General features: G+C 41.0%; 1 protein-coding gene across 1 annotated transcript in view; it reads right to left on the bottom strand.

Annotated features, from left to right (window-relative positions):
* TMTC1 (transmembrane O-mannosyltransferase targeting cadherins 1) overlaps positions 1-24,598 on the bottom strand; it is a 154,263-nt gene that overhangs the window by 46,738 nt on the left and 82,927 nt on the right. The window contains exons 10-11 of the mRNA XM_083365190.1: positions 14,735-14,899; positions 10,283-10,396 (exon numbers count right to left, since the gene is read on the bottom strand). Of these exons, the coding sequence (XP_083221316.1) occupies positions 10,283-10,396; positions 14,735-14,899 (279 nt within the window). The remainder of the gene's footprint in view (positions 1-10,282; positions 10,397-14,734; positions 14,900-24,598) is intronic.

The following is a 24,598-nucleotide window of genomic DNA, read 5'->3' as shown; positions in this document are numbered from 1 at the left end:
TACAGTATTAGGAAAGCCATTCCAATGGTAAATTTGAACATGTTAGGGTAGTTGGATAGGGCATGTTACATTATGTTTTTCCCTTTAAAACCAAATAATCTGGGCTGTTTGCTGTTAAATGCCTGACTGCCTTTAGCACATTTAGTATTTTTTTCTAAACAAAAATTAGCAGGATTATAGTGTGCATTGAAAACAGATTCTCTGTACTGAAGTCCCAAAGACAACATTGTCCTCCACAGCTACAATTAAATTCAGGAGGAAAGTTTCATTGGATCAGTGGCATTTCTTCATTCAATTGTACAGGTAGACCTTGAGTTACGACCTTAACGATCATAAGTTGTCCATCGTGATCATAAGTTGTGACAATCGTAAAAGGGGTCACCCATGTGACTGACCCAATTTTACAACCATTTTTGCAGTTGTTAACCAATTGTTTGCTATGGGGCATTTTTGCTAAAAACCAGAAGTAACTTTTGCCAATTCTTTTGCCAAAAATGTCAAAAATGAGAATACATGATGCAGGGCACTGCAAATGGCCATAAATGAAGACCAGCTGCTGAATGCCCAAAGTACAGTCACATGATCATGGGTGTGGGGGGGGGGGCATCAGAACTTTGAATCCAGTCCTAGTGGGGTTCGTCATAATTTCAAACAGTCACTAAGTGACCAGTCATAAATTGAGGTCTACCTGTAGTGGTTTCAGATTACTTTTGTACAAAGGCCATAGGACACAGGGTTTTTTTAAAAAAAAATATCCTCCTCCTAATATTTATCATACTCACACACTTACCACTTCTAAGAAAAAAACAACCCAACCACATTAGAAAAATAAAAATATACTTCACAATTACTTTTGCCTACTCTTTGTAGCTAAAGAACCAGAATAGATGGGAGACACCATAATTGCTGTAGGATCCAATATTTGACCATAATTGCTGTTCCTATATGTCAATCCACATCTTATAGAACCATGGCTTTTTGAATAAACCACAATGGCTCCTTTTGTGCCATGTGCAGTGCAAGCCAACTCCATTATGATTTGGCACACAATGCTGTGCACCTAATCTTTTAGCTCCTTTAGCCAGGCACAATCTGCATGGATCATATGAGCCCCTTGACATCCTCACCCAAATAATCCAATTGCATCCAATTTGGATTATCTCACTGGAGTAGTGTCCACAATGACACCCTGTGGCTTGCTTGTACCTATCAATGGAGAGATTTCTTTGCATCGCCTGACCAAAAAAAAAAAACCTACCCTGAAAAAGCCAACAATGATAAAACTAGGATTTGATTATGGACATGTCTGCATGCAAAACACGCGGGTTTGGTCCATCTCCAGCACTGAAGAATGACCACGAAAGCAAGACCACAGACAACCAGAGAAACAGACTCTGCAAGGGCGAACAGTAGAAAGCAAAATAAATTTTGCGGACTAGAAAACCTGAACATCAAAGAGAAGAAAGAGAGCGTATGTGTACATTTTAAAAAGACAGACTCTAATAGGCCATTAAGCATAGTACCAGAAACTAAATACCCCAATTTTCTTGCTGTAGCTCCCACATATTAATACGCCCATGTAGCAATAATAAGCTGTACTTTATTTCCTGCAAGATTAACATTCTTTGATATTCCTTCCAGCTAGATGTCTCGTGCTTTAATGGCAAATATTTAAAAATTAAACATCTGGGGATAAACGTCAACTCTCCATAATCACCAGTCTCTTGCAACATCAAGGATCTTACTTTTTCTCTTGATTTCCCTAAAAACACTTCTGCCAAACAGCATGACTTTTTTCCCTGGCTCCAACATGATTGGAACGCTTCCAAAGATCTCTGTTGTAGCAATTTATCTTTATTGCTTTGCTGCAAGTATGCTTAAAGGTTTTTAAACATTATCACCATTCCAGAATATCAATCGCTTGTGAACTCTGGTTTAGATACCGCTCAGTTTGCATTCCCCAAAAGAATGACCCTTTCAAGCTAAGGTTAATGTCCTCCATCTGTGCTTGGCACAAAGAAAAGAATTTCTGCCCAGACAAATAGAGAAGTTTATTTTATTTTGCTTATGACCGCCTCCCCTGTGGCTTCTGGCTGTGGAAATGGCCAGCTTTCTGGCTGCAATTTACAATAGGGCTGATATAGGCATCAACGCATCATTTTGGACCCACCTTTTTCCTTTGGAAATACCCTGCTTGAGAGTCACTGCTGAGCAAAATAGATTTTTCTTCTGTGAAGGAAGCTTGAAGATTCTTACTGTGATTTTTTTAAAGATGGAATTTTTATACCTATTATAATTCTCTCTCTCTCTCTCTCATATATATGTGTGTGTGTGTGTGTGTGTGTGTGTGTGTAAATTTTTTTTGGATTGCTAACAAAGAAAGGGAGACTGATATGCATTTCAAACTTATTTGTTCTCATCAGTCAGCCACACCCTTCTGAAATTCAAACCTGGGCTGATTGCACATTAGGCAATTGTTTTAACCCGTAGGCCACAGGCTCGCTCTCTCTCTCTCCTTGTTAGCTGAGAAGCAAGGGAGATATGTGTTAAATGTTTGTTAAGTATTTAGATTACCTTGCTAGGCCCCAAACATGGGACAAATCTTATTTCCTGTTTCAGCCTAACCCAAGGCCGTCCACAGGCAGTGGTCACAGTAGTGACAGCTCATATTTGTGTATGAGCTGACTGATGAGAACAAATAAGTTTGAAATGCATATCAGTCTCCCTTTAATTCTTTGTTAGCAATCCCCCAACAAATACACAAATATGAGTGGTCACTACTGTGACCACTGCCTGTGGATGGCCTTGGGTTAGGCTGAAACAGGAAATAAGATTTGTCCCATGTTTGGGGCCTAGCAAGGTTATCTAAATATTTGAGAAACATTTTTTATATACATATACATATACATATACATATAAATATACATACACAAACACACACACACACACACACAGACACACAGACACACACACACACACACACACACACACACACACACACATATATATATATATATATATATATATATATATATATATATATATATGTGTGTGTGTGTGTGTGTGTGTGTGTGAATTACTAATGCATATGAGGCAGTGTTATTTGCCTCTAAGCCACAAGGTCTCTCTCGCTCTGTTAGCTTTTTTTCTGCAAGGGAAGATATGTTTCAAATGTTAACTATTTAGATTACCTTGCTAGGCCCCAAACATGGGGCAAATCTTTATTTCCTGTTTTCAGCCTATCTTGAAGGCTATCGAACAGGCAGTAGTCACACCGGACAATTCATATATTTGTGTAAATTACTAACAAAGAATTAAAGGGAAACTGAGATGCATTTCTGACTTGTTAGTCGTCATCAGCCAGCTATACCCATCTGAGATTCGAACCAGGGCTGATTGCATATGAGGCAGTGTTATTTGCCTCTAAGCCACAAGGTCTCTCTCGCTCTGTTAGCTTTTTTTCTGCAAGGGAAGATATGTTTCAAATGTTAACTATTTAGATTACCTTGCTAGCCCCCCTAGTCACGGCTACTACATGATCTTCTAAGGTAAGCCGTGCATCTAGGAGGACTCCCAAGTTGCGAGCCCTATCTACGGGGGGTAAAGACTCACCCCCCATAGAAAGTGATGGAACATTTTGAATGTTCCGGGATGCTGGAATGTACAGCCACTCAGTCTTGTCAGGGTTGAGTTGAAGTCTGTTCCTCCCCATCCAGACCTGAACCGCCTCCAGGCAACGGGACATCACAGCGAGGGCATCACTGGGGTGGTTTGGGGTCGAAATGAAAAGTTGGGTATCATCGGCATATTGATGATACCCAACTCCAAAACCACGAATGATCTCACCCAGCGGTTTCATGTAGATGTTGAACAGGAGAGGCGAGAGAACCGAACCCTGAGGAACTCCACAAACGAGAGACCTAGGGGCCGATCTCTGCCCCCCTGCCAACACCGACTGCGAACGTCCCAGGAGATAGGAGGAGAACCACCGAAGAACTGTGCCTCCCACTCCCAATCCCCTGAGACGCCGCAGCAGGATACCATGGTCGATGGTATCGAAAGCCGCCGAGAGGTCTAATAGGACTAGGACAGAGGAATATCCCCTGTCCCGGGCCCTCCAGAGATCATTCACCAGAGCAACCAATGCCGTCTCCGTGCTGTACCCGGGTCTGAAACCCGATTGGTACGGGTCCAGATAATCCGCTTCATCCAGGACCAGAGGGAGCTGATGCGCCACCACACTCTCAACAACCTTCGCAAGAAAGTGAAGGTTGGAGACTGGATGAAAGTTGTTCAAGACAGCTGGGTCCAAGGCAGGCTTCTTGAGGAGAGGTCTCACCACCGCCTCCTTCAAGACGGTGGGGAAATTACCCTCACTCAAAGAAGCAGATATCACCGCCTGGAACCAGCCTCGTGTCCTCTCCCTGGCTGCATAAACCAGCCAGGAAGGGCACGGATCCAATAAACATGTGGTGGAGCTCAACCTCCCCATAATCCTGTCCACTTCATCAGGGGTCACAGAATCAAACTCCTCCCAGATAATTTGTCTCAACCTTACATTTTTCTCCCTGAATTTATTTCTGTGCTGGTCACCATGGAAAATATATAGGCCTGAGATCCTGAGTCTTTCAAGGCCAAGAGATGCATTTGGAATTTTAAAGACATGTCATGGTGTTCCAATAAAAAGGCTGGAGCAGGGGCTTCCCAAAATGGTTGCTATGAGGGACATCTCCATGTGCAAAGCCCCAGAAAGTTATATGCCCCCTTTCTTTAGCCTCCTGCCCCGTAGGAACCCCCCAATACACACATACACCCTTGCTTTCCTTTATATATTTTTCTGGGCAAGACAACATGGTCATTTCCAAGCAAAGCACTGTCTAACTATCCTCCATTTTCATTTTCTAAAAATACCTTATGGTTATCTAGTTGCCTATTATCAAAGAGACAAGTGCTACCTGCTCCTTGCTAGCTCCAAAGATTTTTTAGCAGCAAGAAGAGCAATGCCCTAACATGAAACCATGTCTAGTTTTGCCCACCTGAATTGCTGGAGTTGAAAAGATGACAGATGTGATCACAACTTAATTTCAAGTTGCCAAGCAACCAGAAATCCCTTAGTGTAGCTAGCAGCAACTTTAGAAGATTCACTGCCAGTCCTTCATACCTGCAAAAGTGCTCTGAAAAGAGCTTTGCTCTCCAGTCTACACACCTAATGAGGCTTAATTAATCCTCCTAGCAAATCAATCCTAAAAAACAACCTTCTTTATAATTAAAGCTCTTCCCAGCCACTTGATGCTTATGGAGTTGGGGGAGGGGGGAGAAAGGGAGAAGAAAGTCTCTGACAGCAATTACTGGGTGCTTAGCCTAATTCCCAAACAAATTGACTGAGCTTAAGTGCCAGTTGAAGAGGGCTGCATCTTCCTGTCTAGAGATAATAGAGAGATTGCATTCTGCAAGAGTAAGAGTTCAATCAAAAAAACCTGCTAACTGCCTCCCAGTTATTATTTTTGTCTATATTGGACCATGGAATGGGAAAACATGCCAGGGCCAACTCACCACATGGGACAACTCAACAAATACAAAAGTTAAATGAATTTCGACAGAACCGTGGCCAATAATCATAAAATAAAGTCTAACCAGAAATACAAGAGTTAAAATAATTTTGAAGAAAACATGGTCACCAATAACAAAAGATCCTGAATGAAATGATTACTACAGCATTGAACTACAGCGAGTTGTCCTGTGGTGAATTGACTGTGGCGAGTGGACTGTGGTGAGTTGTCCTTGACTCATTGGGCCATCCTTACATCTATAATAATGTCTCTCAACCTTAGCAAACTTAAGATGTGTGGAGTTCGACTCCCAAGCTTCCTTATCAAAATTTAAATGTCCAGATCTAACTTGAAGGGTAAAAGTAGAACATCCTGATGTGCATTTCTCCGCCTCCTAGTCAGTAAAAATACAAGAATAAATGCCACAATGCACCAAGTTACCTGAAGACAGCTGACAAAAATGGTATTATAACCAAGGGCCAGCTCCAAATCTATTACATCCTTGGGAGCTTATAATGCCAAAGAAGGGAGTGCTACAAGGAATTGGTGAGAAGGATAACACGTGGCAAAACCAGTTATGCAGAGACCCCGGCCCTCGGTTACAATCTGTCTCCAAATTGGTTCCATTCTGCTTAATACCACAAGGGAAGGCAGTGGCTACCCATTCCATGCAGGGGCCTCGTGCTAAAGTCAGTGAAGCAGGGCAAGACTAAGTTTCTTGTAGGTTTTACTTTAATGCAATTTGCATTAATCAAATTCAGACCCTGTGAGTCTGTCCCATATTTCCCTTTTTGTTGTGTATGTTTAAAACTTTGGCATTTTGGAATGCTGAAAAGGTGGCTGAAAGATGGCCCAGGCTGTGGGTACAATAAGCTCTGCCAGAAACCTCAGAGAGCAAGTTGGTCAAATCTTTTCAAGATGCTTTTTTCCCTAGAAGAGCAAAGGTAGAGATTCCGTGGTTGGGCTTTGATGCTGTGAGAAAAGAAAATCATATTTTCTTATGCAAAGTTTATTACATGAATCATAACTTGGTTCATGTAGAGGTAGTCCTTGTTATCTAGCATTGCTTTCATGGGAAACAACACAGATAGATAGATAGATAGATAGATAGATAGATAGATAGATAGATAGATAGATAGACAGACAGACAGATAGATAATAGATAGATAGATAGATAGATAGATAGATAGATAGATAGATAGATAGATACACAGACAGACAGACACAGTAGATAGATAGGGTTATGATAGATAGATAGATAGAGAGAGAGAGAGAGAGAGAGAGAGAGAGAGAGAGAGAGAGATGGATGGATGGATGGATGGATGGATGGATGGATGGATGGATGGACGGATGGACGGACAGACAGATATAGTTACAGTAAATAGAGTTACAGTAGCTAGACAGATATAGATAGATAGATAGATAGATAGATAGATAGATAGATAGATAGATAGATAGATAGATAGATAGATAGATGATAGATAGATAGATAGATAGATAGATAGATAGATAGATAGATAGATAGATAGATAGATAGATAGTGTTCTGTTCCAGCCTACGACTGGCCCTGTTTGTGTATCAGGGACAACCCCTTTTTCCTTTTTACAGTCAATAGGCTGGAAAAACCCAACCCAAATTTATTTACAGTTCAAACAAAAAAGCAATAGAATAAATGAATCAAAATATCAAACAAGAGTTAAACAGAAGTAACAAGAACAGGCCAGGACTCTCTCAGAATGTCTTCAAATGGTTGCCTTCAGCAACCAAACCCACCCACACCTTCCCCTTTTATTATCAGTCCCAAGGCGTGGCTTCTCACTGCCTTCTCCTCCTCTCACTGAGTTGCCTCATTGATTTTCTCTGCTCTGCTCTGCTGGATTGCCTTCTGCTTCTAGCATCTCTGAACAGATTTAGCTGTGACTCTTCTAAGTCAGACACCTCATGCTCACACAGCTGGGCCTCATGAGGAACATGACTGGAGGGGCCAGGCTGAGAGTCCTGCAGTGCATCAGAACCTCCCTCCGATACCAAAGGCTCTCCAAACCCCTCCTCCTCCTCCTCAGATTCATTGGACTCAGTTGCTGGGAGCACAGGCTGACACTGAATCACAACAGATAGATAGATAGATAGATAGATAGATAGATAGACAGACAGACAGACAGACAGACAGACAGACAGACAGACAGACAGACAGACATAGTTACAGTGGATGGATAGATAGACAGACAGACACAGATAGACAGATATAGTTACGATAGATAGATAGATAGATAGATAGATAGATAGATAGATAGATAGATAGATAGATAGACAGACAGACAGACAGACATAGTTACAGTGGATGGATAGACAGACAGATAGACACAGATAGACAGATATAGTTACAGTAGATAGATAGATAGATAGATAGATAGATAGATAGATAGATAGATAGATAGATAGACAGACAGACAGACAGACAGACAGACAGACAGACGATACACACACACACACACACACACACACACACACACACACACACACACACACACGGGATGTGTGCAGGTAGCTCTCCACATAGGACCACAACTGGAACCAGAATTTCCATATAATAAGCAAGGTGAATCACACCCAATGATTAAGTGAATCAAACCCAATTTTATAATCTTTTTTACCATGTTTGTTAAGCATGGTAGTCCTCCTTGGGAGTCCTCCTAGATTCACGGCTTACCCTGGAAGATCATATAGTGGCCGTGACTAGGGGGGCTTTCGCCCAGGTTCGCCTGGTGCGCCAGTTGCGGCCCTATCTGAACCGGGATGCCCTGTGTACGGTCACTCATGCGCTCGTGACCTCTCGCCTTGATTACTGTAATGCTCTCTACATGGGGCTTCCCTTGAAGACCACTCGGAGGCTCCAACTGGTACAGAATGTGGCCGCGAGAGTTGTCTTGGGAGTTTCCCGGTACTCCCATGTTACACCTTTGCTCCGCGAGCTGCATTGGTTACCAGTTGTCTTTCGGGTGAGGTTCAAGGTGTTGGTTACGATCTTTAAGGCCCTACATGGCATGGGTCCGGGATACCTCAAGGACCACCTGCTGCCGGCATCGACTCCCCTCCGCCCTGTGCGTTCCCACAGAGAGGGCCTCCTCAGGGTGCCGCCAGTCAGGGAATGTCGACTGGTGGCCCCCAGGGGGAGGGCCTTCTCTGTGGCTGCTCCGGCATTATGGAATCAACTGCCGGTGGAGCTCCGGATGGCACCAGACCTCCGAACTTTCCGTCGGGGCCTGAAGACCCACCTGTTCGAATTAGCTGGCCTGGCCTGATGGGGGATTATGGGTTTTTAATTGTTTTTTAAATTTGTATTACTGTTTTTAATTGGGCATGGGTTTAATCCTTTTTTAATTTTTGTATTGTCTTTCTTTTTATATATGCCCTGTGAACCGCCCTGAGTCCTTACCAAGGAGAAGGGCGGTATATAAATCAAATAAACTATAACTATAAACTATAAGCAAATCACTGCAGTTAAGTGAATCATGTGGTCATTAGGAGAATCCAGCTTCCCCACTGACTCTGCTTCTTGGAAGCTGGCTGTGAAGGTGCAAAGGGGGATCCCACGTTTCTGGGACATGGCTACCGATGTAAATACATGCTAACAGCTAAGCACCCAGATTTTGATCACGTGACTGTAGAGATGCTGCAATGGTTGTACGTGTGAGGACTGACTGTCAGTACCTTTTTCCAGTGCTGCTATAATTTAAATGGTTGTTAAATGCAAGATTGTAAGTCAAGGACTTCCTGCGCGCAAACATAAATTATGATTTACAAAATCCACAATGGCTGTATTAAAATAATCCACTATGCGAAAATCAAATTACATTACAGCTTTTCACAACATGTGCAAGAGATCTGTTGGAGCTGAAAAATTATTTTCAGCCAACTTTGAATAGGTAAATGGACTAAAGAAAAATGTTTCCCCCTCTTTTCTTCCTCAATCTCTTTTGTGCTGATGTTAGTTTTCTGTTTCCAATGCAATACATTCATACGTTTCATTTGCCCACAAAGCATTCTCTAAAGAAACATAAAAATACCCACTGGTAATGATTATGCATGTTGATAGCATTATATATGTATTTATGCAACCAGAACTGCAAAGCCTTGCCAATATGTTATATTTAAACATAAACATCCTCTTACCAGGCTAGTTGTAAACTTGACATCCTTTGACAATAAGCATGGAGATTATGACAAGGAAGTGCATTAATCCTACGCTCTCTCCAAAGAAATGCATGAACTCCAATCCAGAAAGTAAAAATATCTGGGAATTAATTGATCAACTGGATAATTTAAAGGAAATATTCATCTGTATCTCATCTGCCGTTGTCAAATTACTCAAGACAGGAGGTGGACACTATATCCTTCAGCACTCAAATTATTCAAAGCTAAAACAATAGAACAACATTTTTAGGGTGCCCAGCTAGACCCCCCTTCTGCAACTTTGTACTCATTAGAACTTGTTCAATTCAAATTTCTAAGCTTGATCCTTCAGATCTCAAAATGTGTGTCTAAAGCGACTCTAGAGATTTGAGATAGGCCTCATGAAAGTGGAAATTAAAGAGTTATATGCAGCCCCAAACTTCCCTTCAATTTTGCAACCTGGATAAATCAGCCCTATGTCCCAGCTATCAGGCTGTTGTTCTTTTTTTCCATGATGGAAGAAGGACAAATGAATGTTACGAATATTTCTGAGAACTTACTGGAGTGCCGTTTTGTAGTGGTAGATGGCTTCTCTATCACGGCCTTGGTCTTTCAGAAAATTGGCATAGTTGTAGTGAACCTTGGCATTATGGGGTAGAGTTTGGACTCCTGATCTATGGAAAACAAACCACACAGGAACAGCAATGTGAATTACTTGGTTTAAACATTATTGACTTTTCACTTACTTCTTATTCTGTCTCAAAGAACATCAAATGAGAAAGAAGCCTGCTCAAACATAAATACATGAAATGATCATATCATGCAGAATTTTATACTGGTGATTCATATTAGCTAAGAATTCTGGGACTTGTAGTGCTAGTACATGTGGAGAATACTAAATGAAGGACAAATTCATGGTATTTCACCATAATGGGAAAAGAACACACTGTATAAAAATTCAAGCTTGCAGCTTTGTCTCTAAAGAAATCCCTGCTCTGACACAGACATATTGGAGCCTAGGAATAGGGATGAACATCAGTGTCAGGATGGTCAGCTCCATTCCCAGAAGGAGAAAGTAGCTAAGATGGCATACAGCTAGTAAGGACATACTGTAGACACAGCTCTCAGTGGCTAGGGAAATGTATTTCCTTTTCCTTGGCTCCTTATTTTTCCCATTTCTTTTTTATCGTCCATTATCCCCCTCTCTCACACACACACCTTCCCCTAATAATACTGATAAATATGACTGTAATATGACCTTGGTTGATTCAGTAGTCCTGTTCTCTTCAATGAGAGCTGCCTTAGAACAACTATCAGATCACTATGGCAATGGACAGTGAACCCCAAAACAGCCCAAGACTGCCTCAGCTATGAAATGTCTGAGAAAAAGCAATGCCAAGTATAAACAATGAGGAGATGGTGGTGATGGTGACGTAGAACAGGGGTCCCCTGGGCCAGTACCAGTCTGTGGCATGCCAGCAACCGGGCCGCACAAACAAGCAAAACCCCATCCGTGGGATGCAGGCAGCACACAAAACCACACACACTCTCTGGTCGGAACGGGTCCCTGGTGCCCAAAAGGTTGGGGATCTCTGATGTAGAAAACAAGAGGTGGAGTTTGGGTGCTTCTACTACTTTTGCTGTCCTTTGGTTTCTTTTTGCAGAATCTCCAACTACCAAGATTTCTGAAGTACAAGAGAGAACAATAAGGGTCAACTTTTCCAAAAAGCGGTTGAATAAAAATACTCCCACGTTAGAAAGGTATTAATGCTTGGGTCTGTACTTTGCAGAACTCTGCTTAGAGCAGTATTTCTCCATCATGCTGGCTGGGGAATTCTGGGAATAAAATCCACATATCTCAAAGGTGCCAAGGTTAAGAAACACTGCTCTAGAACATTTTCCAAATAGTACCCACACAGCTTTCTTAAACTCAGAAGCTCCTCCCTTCAATTAACACAAACCGTTCTGAACGTGCAACAAAAAGCACATGTGAAACTGAAAAGAACAAGGAAACTCTTATAAACACCATTCAGATGAAGGTGAGGGCCAAATAAAAGTTTAATAGACTTTTGTCCAAAAGTTATATTCAGGGAGGGCTATAATAACTCAAAAATCCCAGGCTTAAATTTAATTGGATGATGCTAGTCTTCCTCATGTAATCAACAGAAGCAAAATCTGACATTTTGATACTCAGGAAATTTCTAAGTATTTTGTCAAATTGCCCTGAAAAGCCTGAAATCTGGTGCCAGATTTTACCTGGAAAATCATTTTTCTAATTAAAATAGGAAATAATAAGTATGCATAACATAGCCAGGTAGGGAAATGTGAGGAACAATAATGAAACATGTTTTCCATTTCTCGTTGAATAATACAACTCATAGTTTCCATGAACATTTGCCCAATAAAATCTGATACTGTTCCCTGTAGAAAATATATAACAATTGAACTAGTTGAGAATAGGAAATAAAGGGGGAAAAACTCACAATTATACTGTTTGAGAACAATATGATTTCCTTCCTAATAGGTTACTATGGCCTTTCTCACAGACCAACCTATAAAGCAGTGCCATGCATAAACGGTCCACTTGAGATGGAACTGCTATGGGTCAAGAATATGTTTATTTTTTAGGACACAGATTGTCCACACAGAATACACATTACCAGCTTCCTATAAAACTCCCATTTTAGGACTAAGAGAAGTGGTAGTGTTTCAACAAGTAGGTAGACCTGATGAAATTATTTATTTAGCACAGGGGTGTCAAACTAAATTTCATTGAGGGCCGCATCAGCATTGCGGTTGCCCTCAGGGGGCTGGGTGGGTATGGCCAGGGTGGGTGTGGCCTACTGGGTGGGCGTGGCTAGAGTGCATATGGCCTACTGGGTGGGCATGGCCAGCTCTACATCGTTTGCATCAAGGGTGCCTATGGGGGCCCGGGCAGAAGTGGGACAGATCTGAGGGTCTCTGGCAGAAGGAGGATCTCTGGGCAGGGCAAGGCAGTGGGGGCCGTTCCCTCACTGTTTCCAGGATGGCTTCACGGGCCACATGAAACCACTTCGCGGGCCGGATCTGGTCCCCGGGCCTTGTGTTTGACATGTCTGATTTAGCACATGTCATATCATACATGGACTAGCAATATATATTAACGTTTCATCTAGATTAGTAGAACACAATAAAATATAAATGTTAAAAAGATCTATGCTCAATCTCTAGGCCTTCTAACTGTTGAAGTGCAGCATCGTTTATATTTAAAAAATCAGATACTGGACTGGTATATGCCCCCAGCTTACAGCCGGTCATGATGTAGTCTACAGTTTGTCGTGGGATCACGCAGTCACACAGAGGGGAGGATGCTATGCCCCATTTATACAGAGTCCTGGCAGATGCCGTGTGAAGTGCGAATTCTATTCAGGGTTGTCCATTGCTGACGTGGTAGTTCAAAGCTTGGCACCTTTTTTGGTGGGATCCTTTATATGATGAAATAGTAGGTCAGTTCTGAAATCACTTGGTTCTAGAGGTTATTATGAACAATTCACATATTCCCTGATTTTGCTTCTCCTGTCTAGGGGGAAAATTAAATTAGGGATGGAGGTAAATGAAGCACGCTTAGCTTTTGAGTGGTGTGTTGATAGGCACACTGTGAAAAGTGAAGGAGGATGGTGGAAAAAGCAGTTGGGGCTATGAAAAGAAATTACTTTAAATTGGACCTGTTTGGCAGGCAGAAGGGGAAGATTGTAGACTAGACTGGGAAGTCAAAAAACATCCTGAAGAAAGCAAATATTAATCATTTCCATTCGATTGCCATGAAAACTACACATGCCTTCAAGTTACCAAATTGCTTTTATTGTCATTAGTCTACACATATTTAAGTTTTCCACTTCTATTGCATTAAAAAAATAATTTGGTAGAAACTCTTGGAGTATCTCCTGAAGCTTCAGATGATGCCCTCCTGACAGCCAATAACCAACCATGAAGCTTCTCCATAAGGTCTTTGATGTTTTCTTAACCAATTAAAATTTTAAGTGGTGCTGGTTTATTTGAAGAGGAACAAGCCAAAATGCTAATTTATCATGTATGAATCACATCATAAAGAGAAAAAAAAATCTATTTTTTCTCGATTGCCTTGAGAATCTACATTAATACAGTGCTCTACCATAACAAACTGTCTCCCATGCAACCTCTGATTAAATTTCCTGCCATTGATTTTTTTCAAGTATTTGTATGAGGTGCTTATTAAATAAATGTGTTTGCCATGTATGCATAAAAGCACAGTAAAAAAACACTTAGTGGGGACTGGGTGATCATCACATTCCCAGTTGGGTCATTTGGCTCAAAGAAAAAAATGAGGAATAAAGGAGAAACTAGAACAGACTTAAAAGGCAGCATTTTAAATGTCTGATTGCATCACTCAAGTTTCTTTCTACTCCCTTGCTACAGATTGTGTCCATGTATGTCTGATTGTGTGACTTTGGGTCAGTCAGTCTTGACTCCTAGCAACTGCCTGGTCTGGTCTCTTTAGTTTTCTTGGCCAGGTTTTCAGAAGTAGTTTGTCCTTGCCTGATCCTAGGACTTTTTGGCTTGCCTGGGTCACTTTGAGTGAAGAGGAATTGTCTTGGGCTGCATATAAAATATATAATATAGTAACTATCATCACAAGTCACATAATAATGTTAAAAGTTCACAATCTTGTGAGAAGGGCATTAATAGCTGTCCAGGGCCATATGTGGCCCATGTGCCACGGGTTGGACATTCCTAACCTAGACCCAAGGTCCCAGAGCTGCCTTTGTAGCTAAGGAATCTCAGGATTTACTGATTTCTAATATGGTGCTTTTAACCATTGTACCAGACTAGCTATTGTGACTGCTTATACAGTAATCAAAATACATGCTGTCCAGCTCATAATCCAATAAATCCTTTTTTCAGTTTCAAAAACATACAGAATAGAAAGGCACTGGAATACTCATACAAAGCCAACATGGCTTTTCCATCCGCTAGCTCTTTTAAAGCCATCCTACCTGAAAAGAGATTCTCTTGACAACCAGATTTCATTCTGTTTCACTGTTTTCCAAGAGAACAGAAGCAGCAGCAAAGCCGAGAAGGACACTGCGGTGATTCCCCATTTATGTAGCCACAGGCAAAGCCTGTTTAAGCCGTGGACCAATAGGATGCAGTAGCCCATACTGGAGGGGGGGAAAAGGGTGAGGGAATATGTTATACTTCAATTTACAGACAGTACAACAACCAGCGTGCCTTCTTAATAACCCTTTCTAATGATAACCTAATATGTTTTAAAGGCAGGATAAATGGCAACATTCTAGCTAATCTGAAAAAGCTAATTAGGTCAGATCAGATTCGTACAGGATGGGAGACCATCAGTGCAGAAGACTAGACAAGAAGTCAAAGAAAGATCCTGGAAAAAAGGCAGCGATGCCATTTCTATATTGTTGTCCAGAAAACTACATGACTATGAGCACAAAGTCTCCAGGTACAGAGGTCAAAATTACAGAATAGCATATTTGGGAAGGACCTTGGAGGTCTTCTAGTCCAACCCAGTGCTCAAGCCGGAGACCTGTACCATCCTGGACAAATGGCTTCTTAAAAGTCTCTAGTGATGGAGCATCCACACCTTCTGGAGGCAAACTGTTCCATCCCCAGTGGGTTAGGATGCTGAGCTTGTCAATCAGAAGGTTGGCAGTTTGGCAGGTCGAATCCCAAGTGCCGCGTAGCAAAGTGAGTGCCTGTTACTCGTCCCAGCTTCTGCCAACCTAGCAGTTTGAAAGCACATAAAAATGCAAGTAGAAAAATAGGGACCACTACGGTGGGAAGATAACAGCATTCCGTGCGCCTTTGGCGTCTAGTCATGCCGACCACATGACCATGGAGACATCCTTGGACAAGTGCTGACTTTTCGGCTTTGAAACGGAGATCAGCACCAGCCCCTAGAGTTGGAAGTTGGATTGCTGACATATATACATACATATATAAAAACATATATATATATATATATATATATATATATATATATATGTAGATCTAGAGTCTCGGGTTTCTTCCCGCGTTCCTTTCATCTTCAGAAAGTTGTGGCGACGTTTCGACGAAATCCCATCCGTCATCATCAGGCCGGAGTGTTCCTCCTGCTGCTTCCAGGAGCAATGCGTGGTCTGGCTGTTCCTTTCCTTCCAACTGCCGGTGGGGCTGTGGCCACGCCTCCACCCAGTCAGAACACAGCCCCACCGGCAGTTGGAAGGAAAGGAACAGCCAGACCACGCATTGCTCCTGGAAGCAGCAGGAGGAACACTCCGGCCTGATGATGACGGATGGGATTTCGTCGAAACGTCGCCACAACTTTCTGAAGATGAAAGGAACGCGGGAAGAAACCCGAGACTCTAGATCTACACATACAGACACCCGCGAGAATCTACGAAAACATATATATATATATATATATATATATATATATATATATATATATATATATATATATATATGTATGTATGTAATGTATATATATATATGTATGTAATGTATATATATATATATATACATACACACACACACGTGTGTGTGCGTATGTACGTATGTATATGTATATATACTGAATTTCTGGCAGTTGCAAATTAACACATTTATGGAACATTAATTTGTTCTTTCAAGATTAAAAAATTAACAATGAGTATTAAACTGGGAAGAGTAATATGTCTTCAAACATATTAAAATATCAATCCTATAGCAGCAGAACCAAAATATAATTTGTTTTTTCTCCCCCTTGAGAATCACTTTGCTATAGAGCAACAGAAGACAACATACTTTTATTTCCTAAATTTCCTTTGCTTTTTATGTAAGTATATTAATCAGATATCAACTAAGCCATACATGGGTATTTTGTTGTCTTGTTTCTCAGATTTTGGCTTTCTATGAAACCAAAAAGACTTTTTAAAAAAGCTCTTTTTAAATAAGCAAGAATATTGCATGCACAAAGTTGGAAAGATTCAGCAATGCCTACAGTGGAAGGATGCTTGGTGAACATGATGGAACTTGCTGAGATGGCCAAATTGACTTTTTTCATTAGAGAAAATACATTATCTACCTGTATTGCTAACTGGAAAATCTTCATGGACTTTTTATGTGAAAGAGAAAAGAAAATGAACTTATCAATAGAAGAAAAATATATGTAGCTCCGTTGAACTATGGAGCCCTTGGTGCTCTCAGAGCTTGGTTGTTGCAGACTCTTTTACTCACTCTGAACCTACTCAGGCAACAAAACATCTGCAAGAAAACAACCCAGCTGAGAGAACACCAAAGACTCCACAAAAATGAACTTATTGTTTATGGTTTTGATGATTAGGTAGGATAGTTTATTGAAGAAACTGAAGAGAAGAAACACAGACTTGTAAGAGAAAGAGATAAATTGATAATTGTACTTAAAAGTACTGCAAAGAAGATCAGAAGCATTTCTTTGTATCTTTTTTCTTTTCCACTTTCCCTTTCCATTTCTCCTTTCCTGCTCTTTATAGCTTTCTCTTTTTGATTTTTTCCCTTCCTATTTTATATCAGTGTCAGAATCCATTTATATCATATTCATAAATGGAATGTTTCAAACATTATTCCATGGATCCTGCCATCTCCCGAAGAGAAGAGAATATCTATTCTCTTCTCTTCGGGAGATAGCAGGATCCATGGAATAATGTTTGAAACATTCCATTTATGAATATGATATAAATGGATTCTGACACTGATATAAAATTGTATATATGTATTGTATATATGTATTGAACCGGCAAAAGGCATTTCAAAGGAAAGGAGAAGCTGTTTGAACTGGGGAAACAAAAGGGGGGGCTAGCATCTGGTTTTTGTCACGGAAGACAGCAATAAACATGAAGGGTCCTAAGTTCCTTTTTCCCACGAGATGGAGGATACGAGAGAAAGGATGGAGGACTGACCAAATGGGGGTTAAGGGGGGTTAAACCGGGAACTCTTTATAAGGGTTTACTTCGTGGAATAATATTAAGTCCTGTCTCGTTCCTACAACCAAGCATGTCATAGTAAATATTCTTTTTGGAATAGATTTGACTCCAAGTATTTTGTCTTCCTAAGACGTGGTTTGGGGTGGGTCCTGACAATCAGTTTGTATTAGTTTTTAATCTTCCTTTTTAAAACTGTTCATATAGAACAGGGGTGTCAAACTCAATTTCATTGAGGGCCGCATCAGCACTGCGGTTACCCTCAGCGGGCCGGGTGGGTATGGCCAGGGTGGGCGTGGCCTACTGGGTAGGCGTGGCTAGAGTGGGTGTGGCCTACTGGGTGGGCCTGGCCAGCTCTACATCGTTCGCATCAAGGGTGCCTATGGGGGCCTGGGCAAGAGTGGGACAGATCTGAGGGTCTCTGGCAGAAGGAGGGTCTCTGGGCCAGGGCCAAGGCAGTGGGGGCCGTTCCCTCACTGTTTCCAGGATGGCTTCGCGGGCCGCATGAAACCACTTTGCGGGCCGGATCTGGCCCCCGGGCCTTGTGTTTGACATGTCTGATATAGAATATAAAGGCTTTTACTGAATTCTATGCAGAGAGCCTGATTTGGGCAATACACAATGCAAAAAGAAAAGAAAAAAAGAATTTGGCTAAGAAAGATCTAAAAGAAAAAGTCTTTGCAACCCATAGCAAGTTACACTGATTTATCTGTTTTGAGTATAGAACAGGGGTAGGCAACCTGGGCTCTTTTATGACTAGTGAACTTCAGCTCCCAGAATTCCTGAGCCAGCCATGCTGGGAGTTGAAGTCCACAAGTCATAAAAGAGCCAAGGTTGCCTACCCTTGGTACAGAGCAAGGAAGCATTTAGCTCTAATGTCAATTTATTCTTCTTTTTTTAATGTGAGCAAATTAATTATGCTTTACTGCTATCTCCTGAAGGATTCTATTCTCCATGCAATTACATTTGAATACTCTTATATATAACACTGTGTAGCCGACAGTCAGGCAGAAATGTACTCAGCAGGTCTTTTTTTACAATCATGGCTGCTCCATCAGACCACATTTTATTATGCCAGGTCATACTACTGTCTATTGAGGGACATTTGGAGCAGAGAAATCTCCCCAGCTGTATTACTGCATGTACTAGTTCAACAGCTTGTAACTTTCTTTGAGCTCATGCGCTGAAAATTTAAATTTTTCTATTCTCCCCTTGGCTGAAGAGAAAAATTGACCATGCCTTAAATAATAAATGGTAGAAAAGGCCCAGCTCTAATCACAAAGTTTTTGGTACTTAACAAGATTTTTTAAAGAACTGCCAGAGGGACATGCTTTGTGGATGCCACATCTAAATGGATAAATATTCACCACCTTCACTGGGAAGCCACTGTCAATTACTCTAAGTAGGCTGTTTGCCGGAGGGCTCCACCACCAGGCCCTATTGGTTTCCAGACAGGATTATTCTATTCTCCTCAGCACAGGTTTATATTGTCACAGTATGTGTAATGTATTGTGCTTGTTTTGTAACACCATGTGGTAACGGCTGGAAGGCTGTTTGAGCAGGGAGCTAGCTAACGGCTCCCAGCGCCACAGACAAACCGTCTCCAGCGCTGCTATTGGTTGCCCCTAGGGCGGCAATAGGTTGCTTCAAACCTATTGGCCGCCGCCTAGGGGCCAGGGTATAAATTGCTGCATCTGCAGCCCAGTTCTCTAGTTCAGATCCTGCAAGCAATAAACCGTGATCTTTGCTGAACTCACTCGCCTCGTCTTCATTCCTGCGCAACGAACCCAGTACACAACAGTATGCTTGTTTTATTTGTGTGATGTGTGAATCTAGCCACTGTAGCTTGTAATCATAGTTTATGACTTAGCATTACAAGTAAATCAGGTAACTATGATTTGTTCAACAAACAAAGGTTTAGCATGATGCACAAATGCATTCAGACCCATTATTGGCATTGAACACACTCAGTATTTAAAATTATAGTATTAAATTTTTTACTTCTGGACAATGCATAAGTAGCTTTAAAAGAAAAAAAACTAGTAAAGCAGAGTTAATAAAACCTACAATTCAAAAAAACCCAGCATTGAAATTAAAACAATGCAATGATTTTCCTTAAGCCCTAAAATAATCCTGAATATGTATTTCTGATGATGATTTTCTGTAGCATCCCGATCATTAAGATTTTCACAAGGCTATTACCTGTTCTCTTTACTGCAGTGACATCTTAACAAGTTGTGATGACATTAAAATCATAACCCATATATCACATCATGTAAATGATTATAATGATATTATCAGCTGATGAAAGTATGTAAGTTGTTTGTGTGCTGCTATCAAGACACATGTCATTGTCTCTTTCCCTTGCCCCCCTCCCAAGCCACTTGCACTAGACTATCTAATTATAGCTCTATGTAGAATAGCAGGAATTAATAATCTTTTTAACCTTAAAGGCCTGGTGCTAACTAGTGAGCTGGTGCAAAACTCAGCATTCAAGATTAAGCTTCTCCTCCCATCATTCTATACCAAGTTCTCCAAGAGTTAGTCTTTAACTTATAAAGGAGAATGTTTGTAGTTCAGAGTTGAAATGAAGGGGCCTTGGTGCTCTCTGAGCTTGGTTGTTTTCTCGAAGATGTTTTATTACCCTAACTAGGTAACATCATCTGTGCACTGGGCTTGGGTAATGAAACATCTGCAAGAAAACAACCAAGCTCAGAGAACATCATGAACACACACACACCCCACATACACTTTAACCTCTTCTCCCCACAAATCTCAGCTGTCTCCAGGAAGTAGCTTAAAGCATCTCCTTCTTAAAAATCCCCCTCAACAATCTTGATGAAGCCAAAAGTGTTCTTGCCTTGCTGGTCAGTGATGGGATGTGTAAATGCCAGACAGAGCGAACTTGAGAAATATCCCTTGAAAGCAAAGGCATTTCTTCCTTGCTAAGCAGCTGAATTGCCCTCTTATGGAACCACAGACCCAGCTTACCCTGCCTTGGGGCAGGAAATCCATCTTGGAGAGAAGTACTCTATGGCAGTAGCCTGTACTGAACAGTTAATACTGCATCTAATTTTCACAATGACTGGCAGGCTGAGGCACTGTCTCTTGGTAGCTTAAAAAAGAAGTGCCTCTGGGGGAGAGACTATGAGAGTTTTATATAATTACAAGTGACATGGAAGATTGGGAGAGCGATATTTCTTTCTGCCAATTACACAATACTTGAATTCAGGATCATCTAATTAAGGTGACTGGCAGTAGGTTCAGGAATGACAATGAGAAACAGCTTTTTCAGGCACCATAAAATAGCTTATGGAAATTCATTGCCCCAAAGCAGTTGCACAGAAAATGAAAGTATTGTAAAAGAGGTTCCCAAAGTTCAACCCCTGGAATGTCCCATTGAAAGGATCAGGTGGCAGATCCCTTGCAAATAGGCTAGTGAAACTGTATTTTCAAAGGTGGACTAGATCAAAGCTAGTACATTTAATCACATAAACCATCTGGAGCTGTTTTGAGCTGTGCAGTGTAAAACTACATGAACTAAATAAACAAATGTTTTATAACACTTTATATTGAATAGATGACCCATTAAAACTACTGTAAACAGCTATTTGGAAATTCTATGATAAGGTAAAATGAATTTTTATGTACAAAAGAGACTAAGTGCAGTTACCCACAACAGTATCTTGGAAAACCTAGGCAATTGTAAACCCACTGATTTTAATAGGAAGGAATGTATCTAATCAGCTTGCTGGCTTTTACTTCAATGGAAGGTCTCCTTCAGAGAAAGTGAGATGGTGGACCTTTCTCCCCCCCCTGCTCATCCTTCAGTGAGAAATTGTCCAAAAGATGGGTTTCTTTGTCCCACAAGTCTCATGGGAGGCAAACAAATACTATATACTATCTCTTCCACCCCACTCAAGACATTTTTCAACCTGGGGATTCTCTGGGACCAGGAAGCCCATATGATGGCTCCATTATTTTCTCAGTTTGTAAACTCTCTCAGGGTTATATGCATGTTTCTTGTTTTATGGTTATTTTAAGATATGTTTCTGTTTTTATTGTCTACCAAAGATGTACCCAGAATTGTATATTTTATTGTATGCCAGAGGTATACCAGAATCACATTTGTTGATGGCTATACAAATTTAATAAACAAACAAATAAATAAATAAAGGGGGTCCTCCCAAAAGAGAGAAGGGAAGATTTTTCAGTTCTACTTTCTCACTAGGTTGATCCTTTCAGCTCCGTTAGTCAGTTGACTGAAAACCTCTACATTTGAACAATTTGCCTAAATAATTGCATCCTGGCCATTTGCAAATGAAATATGTACAGATAGTGTCCTCGACTTATATGACCTGTCACTTAGAGATGTTCTGATATTATGACAAACCCCCAAAAAATATTTTCAATCCAATTACAGCCATTTGCAGCATGCCACAGTCATGTGACTGTGAGTTATGACTTTTTTGCCTGAAGCTGGTGTTTTCTTCCAGTTTCCAGCAAAAAACCCCACCCATTGCAGACAATGGGTTTATTTAACGACCACTGCAAAAAAAGTTGTAAAATCAGGTCAGCCATGTGATGACCTGCTTAATGAATGGCATGACCTATTGCCATAATTCGGGGCTCAGTTACAGTCGTAAGTTGAAGACTATCTAGTATTGAACATTGATAATTATCTGAGGGAACACCTGCTGCTGACATTAACTCCCCATCGTCCTGTGAGCTCCCATAGGGAGGGCCTTAGGGTACCGTTGGTGAAGGATTGCCGGCGGGTGACTCCCAGAGAGAGGGCCTTCACTGTGGGTGCGCCTGCCCTTTGGAACCAACTTCCTATGGAACTTAGGACTGCCCCCGACCTCCGTTCATTTCGCCGGGACCTAAAAACTTGGCTCTTCGAGCTGTCTGGCCTAGACTGAGGGGTTTTTAATTGGGTTTTAAAGTTTTAACTTTTGGGCTTAAATTTAATTAATTGTTTGAAATTTATTTTAACTTTTGTATTGTATGGTTTTAATTGCCCTGTAAACCGCCCTGAGTCCTATGGGAATAGGGCGGTATATAAGTCAAATAAATAATAATAATAATAATAAATAATAATCTCGCTATTCTCAAATCCTGTTCTGATGTAAGCAGTTATCCCTTAGAAATTTGATATTGCATATAAAGAAGTAGGTCCTGGATTCAGCCACAGCTGCAGGGCCATAAGAAAAAAAACAACTATCAAATAAACAAACAAGCTTCTCCTAATATTGTGAGGGCCGATACTGACAAACTGTGAAGAAAAAGTCCAGGCAAGATCATTACATAAAGGGTTACAGAATAGAGCGGGAAGGGATCTTGGAGGTGTACTAGGCGGTGTTCATATAAGGGGAGTTCCCAAGTTCTGAACTAACAAAAGTACAGCAGAAAACCAATTATCACCACTTGGGGAGGGGGAAAAAAGAAAGAAATTGGGGATTTAAACCTTGGTAATTGACACATATGCAAACATTATGTGACTTTGTTGTTGTTGTTCAGTGGTTAAGTCATATCTGACTTTTTGCGATCACATGGACCACAGCACACTAGGCTCCCTCTCCTCTGTCTCCCGGAGTTTGCCCAAATTCCTGTTCGTTGAGTGGATGACACTATCTAACCATCTTTTCCTCTGCCGTCCCCTTCTCCTTTTGCCTTCCATCTTTTTTAACATCAGGATCTTTTCCAATGAATCCTCTCTTCTCATTAGATGGCCAAAGTATTTGAGCTCCAGCTTCAGTATCTGTCCTTCCCAGTGCTTTGTTTGTAAAAAAAAAAAAAAAAGTGCCGGAACTCACACAGGTCATACAACCCGGCTTGCCTGCCCTACAAGGTTCCATCCAAAAATGGTGCCGGAACTCTATTCTGGGCATTCTATGACAAAAAAAGCCCTGGTCCTTCAAAATAACAGTCAGGCTGGATTCTTTACGATTGACTGATTTGATCTCCTTGCAGTCCAAGGGACTCTCAAGAGCCTCCTCCAGCACCACATTTTGAAAGCATCAATTCTTCGGGGGTCAGCCTTCCCCTTAGGGTCCACCTCTCACAGCCGTACATTACTGCTGAGAAATTGATAGCATTGACTATATAACCAATGTGGCTATCTTCCTGCAATCCGTCGTAATGAATCATTTGCATAACCATGACTTCCTCTAGTTTGCAATAAAGCTTATATCAAACTGTGCTGAGGAAGATTCTGCTGTGAGGTGGTTACTGAGCACAGAAGGAACCAAATGGCTAAAGGAAGCTGTATCGGCATGAAGTCTAATAAATATAGGGATTTTGTTCTGTCTATATATTATTATCAATTGCTATGCCTAAGCAATAGAAATTCTTCGAGATTGATACATTAAATAAAATAGCATGAAATGTAACCCGGCAAAGAGAGCATCAAATAATGTTCATTAACAGAAAATTTTAAAAAAGGGAAATAACACCAAAAGCAAGAGAATAATAATATATTCTCTGAAATAAATACTAGGCTGTGGAGGAGACAGAGACAGAGAGAGAATGAAACAAAATCCTACACTTTTGACAAGATGAAATAAAATGATAGCAAAAACCTTTTGAGCCTTTAATTTTTCTCACAAGTGGAGTCTGCTTTTCCTCCCTTCAAATCAACCGTGTGTTTGGGATAGGAATTGACCAACCAGCTTCCTAGGCTGAGAGAGAGTGACTGGCCCAAAGTTACCTAGCCAGCTTTCATACCTAACTGGGATCAGAATTTAAGAGTGTCCTGGCTTCTAGCCAGGTGCATAACAATATACTGTGACTTCTAAGCAATTTCCTCAGATGCTTTTGAGAAATAACAGATAATATGCATGAATTTTGCTGATGCTTTGAAATATACAGTGGTGACCAATAATTATCATCCTCTATTGTGAAACTTCTCATTCGTTG

Source organism: Vipera ursinii, assembly GCF_947247035.1.
Source record: "Vipera ursinii genome assembly, chromosome: 6".
NCBI lineage: Eukaryota > Metazoa > Chordata > Lepidosauria > Squamata > Viperidae > Vipera > Vipera ursinii.
The sequence above is the reverse complement of the archived record's forward strand: the minus strand, read 5'-3'. Positions and strand labels throughout refer to the sequence as shown.